General features: G+C 43.4%; 2 protein-coding genes across 6 annotated transcripts in view; both read right to left on the bottom strand.

Moving 5' to 3' along the window:
• Arhgef12 (Rho guanine nucleotide exchange factor 12) overlaps nucleotides 1-4,138 on the bottom strand; it is a 158,115-nt gene extending 153,977 nt beyond the window's left edge. For all 5 annotated transcript variants that reach the window (XM_071616777.1, XM_027930783.3, XM_071616780.1 and 2 more), the window contains exon 1: nucleotides 3,191-4,138. In XM_071616777.1, coding sequence (XP_071472878.1) covers nucleotides 3,191-3,222 — 32 coding nt within the window. In that variant the 5' untranslated portion in view covers nucleotides 3,223-4,138. The remainder of the gene's footprint in view (nucleotides 1-3,190) is intronic.
• A 2,875-nt stretch (nucleotides 4,139-7,013) lies between these two features.
• Nucleotides 7,014-14,456, bottom strand: Tlcd5 (TLC domain containing 5). Its single transcript, XM_027930462.2, has 3 exons — nucleotides 14,407-14,456; nucleotides 11,774-11,973; nucleotides 7,014-10,490 (listed from the first exon to the last, which is right to left on the bottom strand). The coding sequence occupies exons 2-3, from the start codon at nucleotides 11,970-11,972 to the stop codon at nucleotides 9,952-9,954; spliced, it is 738 nt and encodes a 245-aa protein (XP_027786263.1). The 5' UTR covers nucleotide 11,973; nucleotides 14,407-14,456; the 3' UTR covers nucleotides 7,014-9,951.
• Between the last annotated feature and the right edge of the window lie 1,740 nt (nucleotides 14,457-16,196).

Raw genomic sequence — 16,196 nt, 5'->3', positions numbered from 1 at the left:
TGTTTTGGTGGTGGTACTGGGGACTGAACCCAGGACCTTGTACATCACAGGCAAAGCACACTCATCCACTGAGCTACATCCTTGGTCCCAGATTTTTTTTTTTTAAAGCTGCTCAGATATACCACATAGAAACAATAGCTACCATGAATGTAGTTTGAGTTTTTTAAGTTTAAAAAAAAAAAAAAAGTGGTTTGAAGAGTAAAAGAAAAAGGGGGAAAGAAAGGAGCAAATGAATGTGTTAATTTAACTGCAAAATAATAACAGGATGTAAGAGAGTTCTAAGTATCCAAAGTGACCAATCAGAGACTAAACATAGCAGAATTCCATCCCAGCCCCAGCACGTCCCTAACACAAGAATAAAACCCTTCTTATCTTGTTCAGCCATGTGTCGCCTGCCACAAACTGCAAAACAGAACAACGCCCAAAACCAGCTAGTCTGATTTCAACTGAGGACAGACAGACTCTGTAGTCAGAAGCACCACAATGAAAGAACTCCAACTCACACAGCTGGCCTGGTGGTTCTGTACACTCTATAGAACAAAGCCATACCACATAGAGTACTTCAAACTTGAAAGGATCTCTAAAAAGCTACACTGGCACTATTAATTTGCCAATAGTCCCAGAATCAGTAAAATACACCCAGCACAAATTAGAGCCAGATAGTGGGGGAAAAAAATGAAATAGGTAGGGTTGAGAGGAAGCTAGAAATTATTCTACATTTATAATTTTGTTAAGGCACCCTGGCATAGAAATAATACCAAAACCATTACTTCCAGATCTCACCTCAATGTATATTCAAATCAGGAATCACTCTCTTGAAGAGAAATGGCTGCTTAATTTTTTATAGAATAAGGTGATAAGGTGTGTTTAAAAAAAAGTCATATAATAATTCCCATTTTTAAAATATTAGAATAAATTCCTAAGAAACAGTTCTCAGCAAAATTAAGCAGCTTCTGATTTGTTTCTTTACCTTTTAGAAAAATATGTCAAAGGCCATGCACAGTGTCACAAGCCTGTAACCCCAGTGACTCAGAAGGCTGAAGCAGGAGGATTGGAAATTAGAGGCTAGCCTCAGCAATTTTGCAAGACCCTCAGCAACTTAATGAGACCCTGTCTCAAAATAAAAAAAAGAACTGAGGATATAGCTTAGGGGTAGAGTGTTCCTGAGTTCAATCCCCAGTACTAAAAAAAAAAAAAATAGTATGTTTAAAAAAAATAAGCCAGGTGCAGTGGTACACACCTGTAATCCCAGTGACTCAGGAGGCTGAGGCAGGAGGATTGCAAGTTTGAGGCCAGCCTCAGCAACTTAGTGAGGCCTGAGCAACTTATAGAGACCCTGTCTCAAAATAGAAAGGGCTGGGGACATTGGCTCAGTGGTTCAAGCATCCCTGGGTTCAATCCCCACTACCAAAACAATTAATATTTAAAAATTAAAAATAAATTTAAAATAAAAATTACCTCATTGAGCAGCACCTAGACCATTGTTAATCCTCAAAACAATTTAAAGATTAATCTTAAAATAATTATCTTTTTGTGCCCAGCCCAATGTCTGGCAAAGAACAGGCTTTCAGTAATTGCATGGCTATTAAATATTATTACACTATCTAATTTACAAAAAAAGGACACAAATCCCAAGATTTTATTTCCAAAAAATGAGACACCTGAGAAGCAATGCTTAAGAAATATCATTTCTTGGGGGCTTTTAAGTGACTTTTGTAAGGAATCAGTTGGTAACCCTAAGTTCTGTTTCTACAAATTAAACACCCAGCACCTCAATGAAAATCAACACCACATCAATTCCTAGTAAGACTTCTTGTCTACATGTCCAACGAAAAGGGCAAGAATTGAGTGGACCAGGAAAACAATTATCCACACACCCGTGAAAGTGATTTCTCAGAAGCAAAACACCCTCAAAGGAAAAGAAATAGGGATAACTAGAATAAAACAAGAACACACTACTCATGTGAAGTGTATTCTCAGAAAAATTAAAAATTTATTCACTGAAAATGAAAGCCCACTTACCAAAATATGCAATGGATAAACAAATAGTTTAAATATTTAATGGAATCTTTTAGGTGAACATTCATGTGACACTGCAAAGCCATCAACAGGAAGAGGAAGTTCTGTTTCTGGAGTAGCTGTTATGGTATGATAATGGAATTTGGCCCTTTTAAAATCAACAAATGAGTCTTACAATTGGGTGAAACCCTCTTATTAGGAAATTAAACTACTTTCTGAAGGAACACTATTGTTGCACTCTTCACCTGAGATTTGCCTTTAAATTCAAGTTATTTGATCTATTTTTATGATGTAATAGTTTGAAGGCCGACTTCAATATAAAAGTGAGCTGACTGAAATTTGGGAGTAATATAGTCCTAACTAAATTCAGAAATAAAATGTGGTAAAGGAAGCAATATGCTTTTATCCCTTAACTTATGATTAACTCTTAAAGACTAAGGGAACTCCAGTTCAACCACACATAGTCTATACACACCATCCTGCAACATTGATAAGTAAACAAAATCCAATTGCCATGCTTGCGCCTTGCTTAGAGTTTCCATCCCTTAAACTTAAATGTTTCTGGGAGATGAAATATGAAAATATATAATTAAAGGCAAGTCCCACAGTTTTTTCCCTCATTGCTTTCAGCTCCTGGATTCTGCCTCCTCCGGCAAGAGCCTTTGATTTACTGGCAATGTCAACATTCTGGAAAATTATTAGACAATTAATAATTAAACACTTCGGGTCAACACTCAAAAGAGATCAAGTTCACAAATCACCATGCAGCAGGCTGAAAATTAAGTCCAAGGATAGAAATTTCAAAAATGTAACAATGTTTAAGAAGTAAATCCAATGATGCACCAATACCCATGGACTTCAAGAACTGACCTTCACCCAAAATGACCTTCCTCTTGCTTCAAGATGGGTACAGAATTCTAATGCACACTTTAGACAGAAAAACACAATCGTGGTTTCCCCTAACTCTTCTCGGGGAAAGTTTCTCTCCAAAAAGCACTACATTTCCAAATTCAATCAACCGGATAACTGGGCCGAACCCCTAGACTAATTGCACAGCTCCTTTTTCCTATGCCTGTCAACTTCACCGCCAAAGGCAATCTGCCATCACTGACTTTCCTGTTGGATCGGGCCAAATCCAGCGAGGCTAAGCAAAGGAGGAATTCATACCCACCTGTCCGTGATAGTCGACTGTGTGCCACTCATTGGGGCCCTTGGCGAGAGGTCCTCCTTTTATCCAACTTGCATTTTAAGGTAACACCTCCACCCCACCCCCAGTGCTCTAGGATCAGGCCCGATTCCGGCGGGGACACAAAAGTCCAACTCAAAACTCCATTCAGTCATCTAGAACATCCGATTGATGAGGGTCAAGGAAAGGGAATGCGGATTGGAGCAAAACAAGTTATTTCCCAAAACAAACCCAGAGAGTCAGCGGAAGGCAGTTCTAGAGCTAGCGATAAAATCCTCCAGAAGGCACAAGGGGAAAACTTCGTCACAGAGAGAAGTCCGCGAGCCGTGGGGAGGGGACCTGAGAATCCCTCCGGGGCTGGGGTGGAACTGGCTCAGGGACGGGCGTCGCCTACTGCTCCGGAGTCGCCGGGCCTCGAACTGCCAGCCGCGGCAGGACCGGACCTTCTGGCCCCGGCTCTCTATCTGGGACTGCCGGCGGCTCGCGGCCGCACTCTCGGCCGAGTCTCGGGCCGTCCCGCACCGGTCTCGAGCAGCCCCATGTCCCCGGGCCCAGGGCCCCTCTGGTCTTTCTCGCAGCCCCCACCAGGATCCAAGCGCAGGGTCTAGTCGCGGGTGCTGAGGGGGAGGGGGTCCCGCAGCCCCAGGTGACAGGGACCGGGTCTCTCAGCGCCGCAGGCTGCTCCCCATCCCTTTAAGGCCCGGACTCTTCCGCAGTCGGCACCGGAGGCGGCGGCTCCTCCCCGACACTCCGGCAGGCGACGATTCCCGCGAGGAGCTGAAGTCCCCGTCTGGCCCGGCCTGGAAGCCCCGGCCCAGGAGCGGGAGCGGCGGCGGCAGCGGCGGCGGCGGCGGCGGCGACTGCAGCACTCCCAGCGCAAGGCCGGCACGCCGGGTCCTGGGGGCCCTCACGGGAGCGCGCGTGGAGGGCGGAGGAGGCCGCGGGCGGTGGGGGCCGCGCGACAATTACGAGCGCGCGCGGGGGTTCCGGTTCCGGTTCTGTCTTCCCTGGCCCCGGCGCGTCCAGCGCGAGCGAGCGAAGGAGCAAGCTCGTCCCCTCCCCCGCCGACTTTTTGGGCCTCCTCCCCTCTGACTTCGGGAAGCCGCCTCACCGGGATCCCTCCGCCGCGCCGCCGGCGCCCCGCAGCCGCCGCCCGCGCGCCGTCTCGGTTTCGCGCCGCCCTCGCGCGGACGCCTCCGCCGAGCCATATTCGAGGGAGCGAAAAAGTAGTTCTGCGGGCCCGAGGGAAGTGGCAGCCCACTGGTCCTGGGAATCCCACCCAGGGCCCCTCGTTTCTCCGGCCCTCTGAGTGCTTGGGGTGTGCACCTTCGAAAATGACTTGCACCGAGTCGGCTTTAACACAGCCGACCTTCAAGGAGCATTCCCTCCAATCCCAAGGAGTTCAAGATATAGGGTCTTTGATATTATCCGCCCCACTTGTCCTGGAAACTTTTATTCCTGAGGAGGATGTACTTATTCATATTTCCTGACAACATTTATCACATGCTTTTGACTGCTGGACGGGAGCTCAGGTCCGGGTGCCTCCTTCTCTCGTGGAACAAACCCCAGCATAGACAAGTTTTGGCGATGACCGCTCACCTGAGGCACCTGCTGGCCTCGTCCTCCAAGGGGGCCCGTCACGCACAAGCCTTGGCTGCCAGGGTTGGGCTGGAAGAGGGAGGTCCGAAGGGCTGGCAAGAAAGGATTTGGGGACTAGGGCCAGCGTTTCTTGGTATAAATATTGCTTTTAGGCTGTTTTGCCTTGGCAAAACGAAGTGTATTATTTGCCAAATTGAGGAAGCATGGTGTTTTCCATAGCGACTTAACAAGCTTGTTGTGGAAAGAGAGAGAAGAAAATAAAGTATAAATATTCAGTAAATAGCATCCGGTTCTCTCTGAAGCCTTCTTAATTTTAATTATTTTTCTGGTTTCTTTCTGTACAGGGTAGACACTTTAGATAACTATCTAGTTTTATGATGAAATTATTCAGTATTGTGACAATTGGAGTACCACATACAAATATAGTTCTCCAATCTTCCTGTGTAAAGTAGCTATCCCTTTTATCCAACTCTTTTCTGACTTCTGAGATTCAACCTGCGACGGTGGTAAAGAGACTTTCAGCCATTTTGTGGAAATCCAGTCTAATAAACAGTGGATGTGGAGAGAGGAAACAATTACCTCTTAACAATGCTGTTTCTAAAAGTCATTCCACAACAGTTCATGAAAGGATCATTATCCCTGAATAGATGCATGAGTTCAAGCTGACGTTCGAAAGGGATAAAAAAAAAAAAATAGAAAAGATAAACAGAGCCAATGATGACTCTCCTTTTGCTGGATTTTTTTTTTTTTTAAAGTTCAGGGCACAGCCAGCTAATTTTGTAATGTTTATTTTTGGAAAGAATAGAGGCAGATTAGGGTTCCAAGCCACTTTCCTATGATTAGACCTGGACACATTGCCACCTGCTGGTGCATCCCAACATGACAATTCTATTCTGGAGACTCCCAGTTAAATTGTTTCTATACATAACTAGAATGAGTTCACCATTGGTCCATATTCGGCAAAATACACACCTTATCCCCTAACTTAAGAAATTGTCCATAAATGTACTAAATGTCTTGTTTTCCCTTATTCTAACAATGTTACAATATACATATGGAAAGAATTGGACCCCATGACTCATCAAATGCATTTTAAAAATGAGTTCCCATCTTCCATTCAAGTGTGCCTCAGTACTTAAGCTTCAGGAATAAAACAAACTGGGAAAGTTTCCTAATTCACCTTCTCTTCCTTGCATACAAAACCTCTTGGCAAAGGGCTGTCAAGATCCTTCCAAACTTAACAGACCTAAGGTTCTAGCTGTGAGCAAAGAAGGCTGTGGGAAAGCTTCAGAAGATGGTTAAAAAAAGAATTGAAAAACTAATGGTTATTCATCCCAGAACTACACTTTTTAAAATTTTTTTTAGCTGTAGATGAACACACAGTATTTTTATGTGGTGTTTTACGTGGTGAACCCAGTGCCTCACACATGCTAAGCAAGCACTCCACCACTGAGCTACAACCCTAGCCCCCTACACTTTTTTTTTAATAATGAAAATCTCTATAATCACCCACAAAACACTAGTGATAAAAGCAACAACTTACAGTTTTGGTAGAGCCACTATTCTAAAGACTCTGTGTATGAAAGTTCTTCAGAAGAGTCAAGCTGGCCCACATAGAATACTCTCCCTTAGGTTAGAGTCCTATGCCCAGAAAAGTGACAGTGGTGACCCAGACCACTAGTCAGACTCTTTGAGAGGTTTTTCCAATAGGAGTTATTCTAAACCACATCCTCATTCTGTCATCCAGTTTTTCAGCATGCTTATTATGTACCTACTATGTGTCAAGGACTGTTATAGGCCCTGGAAGTTCAGGCCTTGAGATGGCCAGAAGCCCTGTCTTCAAGGACCCATTCAACATCATCATATTCAAGGGAACTGCCCAAACAGGTGGCAGAACTAGAAAGAATTAAGTTCTTCCTCTTTTGGCAAACTATTTTCTGTATGTTGGTTATTGCCTCTCCCCCAAATAAAAATATTGTAGGAATGATTAATGTTAAACAGCAGATTAGAGATATTTTACCAGTAAATGTAAACAGGAATCAACATTTCTATAAGTCAAAGGCAACTACTGGGCTTCTTTCCTCTTTTTATTTATTTTGTAACTTCTTGGCAAAACTCAACAAAGACATAAGGGCAGACTCTGAATTTATAAAATGTTATTTTATTTTTTATAAAATTTAGTACAAATCTTATCGAAATATAAATCCTTCTTGAGCAGTGTTAGTTATTATTACATAGTAATCCAAATGCAAATGAGTACTTCATTTTGTCAGGCCAGACCACAGGTTAATTAGCCCTTTATCTACTTGTAGTGCAAAAACTCAACACCTTAACTGCTGAGTCATCTTCATTTCACACTTTTCTCCCAGAGAAATTTCTTCAGTTATTAGCACAAAACCAAAAGAGCTGAAATGAGGGATCCCCCCACCCAGCATTTATTCAGATTTCTTATTATGAAACAAAAACAAACACATTCCCATGAGAGTACCCCAACAGCAAGATCTGCAATCCCTTTATGTCTGATGGGTAAGGGAGAAAAGAACTGGTACCAGATTAAGCCTATTCATTTGTCTGGTATGGAACAGGTTGCAGAGTGCCAAAATTCAACAGCCAGCTTTTTCTTTTTATTTTAAGTTCATGCGCCAAGCCACTCTTTTCTGCTAGGCTTTTGCTGAAATCAGCATTCCCCCACATCCTACTTTGCCCACAATTTTGCTGGAAAGAAGTTCACCAACATTTTAGGGATACTAATCATAAAGAGGTGGAGACGCTATCTGTCAGATTATTTCAATGTCCAGCAAAACTCTTTAACTAAATTACAGTCGTTTTAATGTGGCTTTAAAGTTACTTTTTCCTTTGCAGTAATAACTTTATGCAGTATTAGACCTTCCCTGTCCTCAGTTTCTGAGGCCAATGATTTTCATTTTCAAGACCACTTATTAGGTTAGTATCTCCAGTGGCCATGGACTGATACTTCCTGTTGACCTTGACTTCGGTAGCACTATTTGCTTACTCACCAACGGATTAACCAATCACCATTGATCAAATAAGATGGTAAAAATAAATAAGCAATAAATACATAAATAAATACTACTTCATCTTTTTCATAAAAACCCTACATTAAAGGCCTCCATTAACAAAATGCCACATAATATCTCTATGAAATACAGAGTATTTCATTCATTCACCTGGGGTTTAAATTGAGAACAAGAGTAGACAAGTGACATGCTTAAATGATCTGGCAAGGGAATAGCAAAATCAGTTAAAGTAAACTCAGGAATTCTTGATTCCTAACCCCTTGTTCTAAATTCGTATTTATGTTCGTCCTATGTGAGATTAAAGATTATCACACTAAAAAAAAAATTTTTTTTTCCCTTCCAAGACTGGCCTTGTCATTTTAGTTTGTTCTTAGAGACTGGCACCAGTTTTAGAGAAAGGACAACAAGTAGTAAGAGTACTAAAAGGGAACGTACCTGAAATGCAAAAAAGAAAAGAAATTAGCCTTATCACCCTGAGGCCACACATTAAAAAGTCTTTGGTTCTAGTTTGCAACACGTACTCAGAGCTGAAACCTGAACTCCCATCTCAAGCACAGTGGAATCCACATGGTAAATCCCTATGGAATTTAGTCATGGCCTCTCATGCCTAGGAGATTAATGCACAAAAGCCCCGAGAACTGGCATAGTTTTCCTGGTTGGGCAAAACCCGTACAACAGGACTCGGTAAATCTACCCACACCTCATTCATCTCATATCCAAAGTTCTGGCTCTTATGATTTTTGTGCAAAAAAAGTTAATGTAACAGACCCGACCTGCTCTTCTCGGAAAGGCCTACAAGGTTGGCCCTTGATGGGCATCTGGGAACTTAGATTATGAAGGGCTCTCACCATTCACTGATAAGCCTGGCTCAGCTGGGCATGGTGACACATGCCTATTATCCCAATGATTCAAGAGATTGAGGCAGGGTGATCACAAACTTGAGGCCAGCCTCAGCAACTTAGCAAGACCCTCAGCAATTTAGGGAAGAATCTGTCTCAAAATTAGAAGGGCTAGAGATATAGCTCAGTGGAAAAGACCCCCTGGGTTCCATCCTTAATACCAAAAAGTAAATAATAATCATCATAATAATAAAATTTTAAAAGACTGGCTCATTGTCCCTTATTTTTGTGTGTGTGTGGGAACAACAGGGCTTGTGCTGAATGCTGTTTTCCTTTTGGGAATCTTGAATCTTGCTACATGCCAAGAGGCTGCCTATATGACCAGTCGCCAGTAGAAATCTTAGGCACTGAGTCTTTAATAACTTTCCCTGATAGGCAATATTTCTCATATGTTGTCACAAAATATTTCCAGAAGAATTAAGCACATCCCGTGTGATCCAAATGGAAGAAGACTCTAGAAGTTTGTGTCTGGTTTCCCTTGGTCCCAGGTGCCTTTTCCCTTTGATAATTTTACTTTGTATCCTTTTACTATCATGAATCAAAGTTGTGAGTGAGACTGTATGTTGAGCCCTCTAAGTCCTCCTAGTAAATTATGGAACCCAGGGGGTAGTCTTGGGGACCTCCAACACAGTGGGCACAGGGAGGTTCAGGAAGTGACCACCTACCACTGCCAGTTTCACTCACCTCTTATCGCGTTTTGTTTAAGCAGATACAATTCTCTGATCAGTGCTCAGAATGCCAAATGTACATCTCTTTCTGAATGTCCCTCACTTTATAGTACATGGAATGAACTTAAATAAATGGGCTACATGAAAAGCAGGAACAAGTATATGCTGAAGAAATTCCCAAAGGAACAAGAAACAGTACTAAACTTCTTCCAGTTTCTTTCAAGGCTATCTGAATATCATGCTTCCCAAGGATAAGAGGACCCAAGGTCACTGTGTTTTGAAAACGCCAGTAGTTCTTACCTCATGATCCTGACATCTTCCCAGCAATCACTGAGGATTCTCACTTTCCACAACTGTGCCATTGTAGAAGTTACTGTTTTAATACTGTATATGCTCGGCTTGAAGACTGACCAAAGTGATCAATAAATTTAGCCCTTTTTTGAAACCGAAATTTGTTATGAGCATGATTCCACGACAGTCAGATTTCCGACCTAGTTCCCATGGCTGACTCAGTCCGATCCAATATCGGAAGCAAGCCTTGGCTAGTGTGTTTTGAGATGTCCATTATGTTTTAGCTGCCGTTCCTCACTCCGCCTGCTTCTCCAGGCATGGTACTTCTTGATGCTTTTCTTCCATGCAAAACGCCAGATGCTAAACATAAAACACCAAGACACAGCATACATCGCTACTCCCCCGACTTTCACAAACCACTTGGGTGTGGGGGAGACCATTTCACAGAAAAGCAGGCGAGCTCCTACACCAATCCTCACTCCAGTGAACAGAGCGACAAAAAGGAAATCCACCACATCTCCAGTGAAACTGTGATAGTGTCCTGTTTCACGGAGAAACCAGCGTATCTGGAGCAAGGGGTTGGTGATCTCACTTCCAAAAAGGACTGCATTGACTTCTGTGCCTGACTCCCCAAGCACCAGGGCCATGATAATGCCCAAGATACTCAGTGTGTGGTGAGCCAGCATCAGGGCACCCTCAGACTGGAAGTAGATGCACCAGCCCAAGTCGAAAATGAAGTAGCCCAAGGTGAGACAGAGAACGTGAACTTGGAGAGGTGTGTTGGGTGAGCCTGAAACAAACCAAGACAGAAGCAAATTGAGTAATAGGGGATTGTGCCATCTTGCACAGTGATCCTACATTGTTCTTTCAAACCTTACAGAATCACTGAAGGATACAAAAAATTATGGCAGGCGCAAGCTTTTGAATGATAACAACAAAGACTAAAATCTAAAACCTTGATCTTTATCAAACTGAATGATGTTGGCCCCAGAAAATGCCGTTCTAATGAATCAGAACAAGGAGTGTTCTCCGCAGTCAATAATCTCAGGGTCCTCTCTATAGAACACTATAAAATCAAGTCAGTATGTTCTTCCAATTAAAATCAAGGATTTTTTCCTCTTTTATTTTTTTAATTTAATTTTTTTTCTTGGTACTGGGGATTGAACCTAGGAGCTTTACCACTGAGCTAAGGTTCCTTTTTAATTTTTTTATTTTGAGACATTATTTTTAGTTGCTTAGAGCCTCACTCAATTGCTGAGGCTGGCCTCAAAGTTGCAATCCTACTGCCTTGGCCTCCTGAGTTGCTGGGATTACAGGCAAGAGGCCACTATGCCTGGCTTTCCTCTTTTCTTTAACCAGATAAAGATCTATTTCCACACTTGGGTCATTCTGTCCTAAATGTCAGATAAATTTCTTAACTTAATGGATTAAGTTATTGGACACTAGTAGCACTAACCATTTTGAAAGCAGACTCTGGAAAGAACCCCCCAAATTAGGATATTCCCATGTCCAAGCACATAGGGTGCAAGAATCTGATATGCTTGAAACCATTAAGAACCATCATATAAAACAAAGCTTAAAAAACCCTTTCACCTCAATTTGACAGATTTGGGGAAAACTTGGACACTCAATTTGGGAATCTAAGGAAATTTTTTTAAAAATCTATGGAATTTATATTATATTTAATATAATATATTTATATTATATTTAATATTTAATATTCCAGTGGAATTGTGGGTTGAATTGTGTTCCCCAAATTCTTATGTTAAAGCTCTAGCCTCTTGTACCTCAAAATGTGACAATATTTAGAGATGGGACCTTTAAGAAGGTAACTCAGTTCAAATAGGGTCATCTGGGTGATCCCTAATCCATTATGATTGATGTCTTTATAAGAGATTAGGACACACACACAAACACAGCGGGGTGACCATATGAGAGGACAGCCATCTACCAGCCAAGGAGAGAGGCCTCAGAAGAAACCAACACATCTTCCACCACCTTGATCCCATTCCTCTAAAACTACCCCCGAAATCATGAATCGCTATGGAAAGATTCCTAATGTCCTCTACCTACCTGGGTGGGTAAAAGGCCAAGGACCATCGATGAAGCCAATATAAGCTGAAAGGACTATAGAGAGGACTCCATGGGTGAACGTCACCAGTCGGCAGCTCCACTCATAGCTTCGGTGCTTATTCAGGTGACAGAAAGATGCATAGATCGAGAGCCAGCCACAGAGACTGCACAGCACCTGCAGACACAGAGCCACTGCCATCCTATGACAAAAAGACCAAAACCAGAGAACAGTGGATGCACCCTAAGAAAACAGCACTGGGGTGTTCTGTATACAGGTCCTCATTACTGTTATCGAATAGTTCAAAAGCAGCGCTTTTACTGAAATGCTTCTTCCTTGTCTACATATACAAGAATCTTCTATTGCAGTATGGCTATATATGTACCACTCCAGGGTCCTTAGAGATAACATGTTGGCCAGTGGTGAAAACTGTAAATGAAACTGGGAACTGCATTCTAATATCATACGTTATGGTTTGTATAGGAGATGTCCCCCCAAAGCTCGTCTGCTAATACAGGAATGATCAGAGATGGAATGATTGAATTGTGAGAGCTGTGACCTAATCAGTCCATCCTGGTTGGAATGGACTAAATGGGTGGTCACTGTAGGCTGGTGGGGCATGGCTGGAAGAGATGGGTCACTGGGGGCGTGCTCTGGAAGGGTGCACCCTTCACAGATCCCTTTCTCTCTTTTTCTCTGCTTCCTGGTTGTCCTCTGTCACATCCTTCCCCACCATGTTCTTCCTCATCTTGGATCCAAAACAATGGAGTCAACCATCTATGGACTGAGACCTCTGATACCGTGAGCCAAAATACATTTTTCCCCCTCAAAGTTTTCTTGTCAAGTATTTTGGCCACAGTGACACAAATGCTGACTAAAACAACATATTATAATGAGCAGATGTCAACAATAACCCTCTGGCAATGACCAACCTTTGACAATAATACCCAGAAAATACAGTACATATATCTGATGATGTATTCACATCTCAAAAATCTCAGTGCATAGTTCTCATGAAAAAGCACAACACTTTGGTTTCTGCTAGAAGTCACATGACATGTGACAGTTTCATGTGGTTTTAAGCTGAAACTAAATTCAGCTGAGGTTTGGATTTGGGTCACGGGTTTATCAGTGAAAATCAAAATTTGAGGTAAACTAAAATATAGAACTGAACCAAGAGTCCAGACATCCTGGAAGGGTGTCTGGAAAAATCCAAGTTGTAGTCTGTTCTGAAATCCAAATCAACCACTAGGGAACAAGAATTTTGAGGCACAAGAGGAGTTTTTATTGAGATGTAAAAAAAAAACCTGTAAGGCAATTATTCAGTTAAAAAAATGAAACAAAAATCATAAAGTTACACTTTGGAATTTTTACTTAATTTAAGTTTGGACAAGAACAACTATTGGGGAAAAAAAAAAAAAGAACAACTATTGAGTGAATTTGGCCATACAGAAATAAAATCCAAAAATGACCAAGATGCCATTATTAATATTCACTAGCTCCTCTGTTGAAAATACAAATAAAAAAAAAGTCAAAAATATTTCAGGTATCTGTCTCATCTCAGCAGGAATTTTCTGCATGGCTACTCTTAGTGCTTAACCCTATTCTGACAAGTGAAATAGTATCTGTGGACCAACACACTTCAATACACAAGACACTCCCAAGAATGTTATCCAGAGAGGACTTTATGAAGGTCAAGTTCTGTACAGCTTTCATCTGAAATCAGATTTCCATTCAAGAAAACAGCAGGTGTCCATCAAAGACCTAAGTTTCATTGGGTCTCTGCCCTAAGCTAGCAGCATGAGTGTGGGCAAATCACTTCAACGGCAGAGACTGTTTTTCCTAAAACAAAAACAAAAACAAAACAGAAGATAAACGGGAGGAAAGAAAAAAAAGGACTTGGAGAACTCTCTAGTCCAGTCCAGCTCTGACATGGAGTTCTAAGACAAATTTTGCAAAACTTCAAGGCCAATTTTCAGATCAAGGAACAGAAAGACAAAGTATTCGGAATGAAAAGAAGGGTTCCCCTTATTTCCTTTTGAAGGCCAGAGTCACGGCCAGTAAGGCGGATCAGTTTGGACATGGCGATTAGTATTTTTAGAGTCCTCTTCTCTGAATCCTAATTCCCTGGCACACCAGAGCAAAGAAGGGACATTTGTAAATGGCAGATGCAACTCTGTGACCTTGGGAGCTGCGTGTCTGGGTGCCGGCGTTGTGGATGAACTGGGGGTCTCTCGATGGCCCTGGCGGTTCGGAAGCCGAGGCTCCTCTGCGGCGGCGGGCGCCCCAGGCCGGGCAGGCGAGGAGGGCGAGGGGCTGGCTCCTTCTCGGAGCAGGCGTGGCCGGCTGCGAGCAGAGCGCCGTGACATCCCCGCTCCGCCGCGCCTGCAGCAGGCGGCCACTCCCGGCGCCGAGCCCCGGAGCCCTGGACCGTTATCCCGGCACCCGGCCGGGCGCCCAGAGCCTGGCGCAGAGGCCCCGGCGCCCACGGGCAGGAGGAGTCCCTCCCGGCCCGAGGCCAGGCCGGCCCTGCCCCCCGCCCGCCTCGGTCCCTTCCGCGGGCCGCACGGGCTGGGACCCCCGCGCCCGAGCCAGACGGTACCCAACCCGCCGGGCGGCACGCCCGCGCGGTTACCTGCGGAGCGCACCGGGAAGCCTCCGGCGCCTCGGCGCCCACAACCCAGGCCCGGGCCGCAGCAACAGGAAGCAGCAGAAGGAGGGGGAGAGGACGAGACTGTGACAGAGGAGGAGGAGGAGGAGCCAGGGGCCTGGGGGCACCTGCTGGCTGGGAGGACAGAGCGCAGAGCCGCAGCTGGATGAGGGTCACTCAGAAGGAGAACTGGATGGAGGGTCCTCCTATTTGGGGCAAGGGAGGGGGGGCGATCTAGTGGTAGCGAGGCCGCAGGCTGCTGCTTGGTTGGTTGGTTGAAATCATCATCCATCCATTCCTCCCTTTCCACGGTGGCTCACCCTATCTACTTACCATTTATCGAGCGCCTACTAAGCGCTTGCACCCCCACCAGGCACTGTGAGTGATGCAACACAATCCTTCCCTAATGCTTGAATCTGAGGTGTGAAGCAGCACTCGTATGATTGGTTACCGGGAAGATGCTCAGACCCAGGAATTAGAAGTTACACTAATTTCAGTGCTGTCACGAGTTTGGCAGTACAGCCTAGGCTTAAGAGTAAATCCTGCTGGATATGCTTTTGGGTGGGTTATTTTCCTGTCTCTCCCTTTTCTTTTTTTAAAAATATTTTTTATTTATTTATTTTTGTTCTAAGTAGTTATACATGACAGTGGGATGCATTTTGACACTTCATACATAAATGGAGTATAGCTTCTCAATCTTCTGGTTGTACATGATGTAGAGTTACACTGGTTTTGTAATTGTATATACACATAGGGTAATGATTCCTTCTACTATCCTTCCTGCCCCACACCCCTTTCCTCCTTTCCCTCCCCTCTAATTCAAATGGACTCTTTTCTTCCCTGGGCATTGCGCCCCTTATTGTGAGTTAGCATCAGCATATCAGAGAAAAAGTTCTGCCTTTGGTTCTTTTGTCTCTCCCTTTTCTTGTTTACAGAGTAGGGACAGTAATAATACCTATGTCATAATTGGGAGGGTGTTTGTTTGTTTGTTTGTTTATACCAGGGATAGAATCCAGGAGTGCTCACCCAGCAGAGGTTAGCCTTGTATTGGGATCCTCCTGCCTCAGCCTCCCTAGTGGCTGAGATTATAGGTTTGCACCACCATATCAGCCTATTAAGAGAATTTTTTAAAATTACATCTGTAATGTGCATAGAACAAAAGGGACGCGGAAGTCACCATATAAATATGATATATTGTTTTTATTTCACTTTGGGTAAATCCTTGTTCCTCTTTGGGTCTATTTTAATACCAAGGAGAAGGAGAGCAAGTTCAAAGAGAGAACTATGAAAACTCAAAGGGGTAAGGAGGTTGACTGTCCTTTTGATCAAGATGAACAATGATGGGGTACTGAGGACCCACACATTCTTCAAAAGACAAAACCTTTAGCAGATGTGTTTATGCATTGGGAATATTAAATCTTCTCATTAGGTCATTTATATTGCCAACCCCTCAAAGGTAAGGGTGGCACTATTTTCATCTTTTCCCCCCTAGTGCAGGTGCAATTAATGTTTGTTGACTGAATAATGGAAGACTATATTGAAAGCATGTTGAAGTACCTAAAGTTTGTTTACAATGCATACTACTTGGAAAGTGTTTTCAAAATGCCCTTATGCAGATGTCACCTTGAATATTGTGATTTAATAAGTTTGGCGGGGGATCCAGGAATCTGTAGATTTTTCTACCTGCCCCAGGTCATTCAGATGATCAATTGCATTTGAGAACCAATGATGTTAGAGGGCATTTACTGCTTCTATGATGCCAGGCAGCGGGGTTG

Source organism: Marmota flaviventris, chromosome 9 (assembly GCF_047511675.1).
Source record: "Marmota flaviventris isolate mMarFla1 chromosome 9, mMarFla1.hap1, whole genome shotgun sequence".
Taxonomy (NCBI): domain Eukaryota; kingdom Metazoa; phylum Chordata; class Mammalia; order Rodentia; family Sciuridae; genus Marmota; species Marmota flaviventris.
This window is presented reverse-complemented; position numbering and strand designations above follow the sequence as displayed.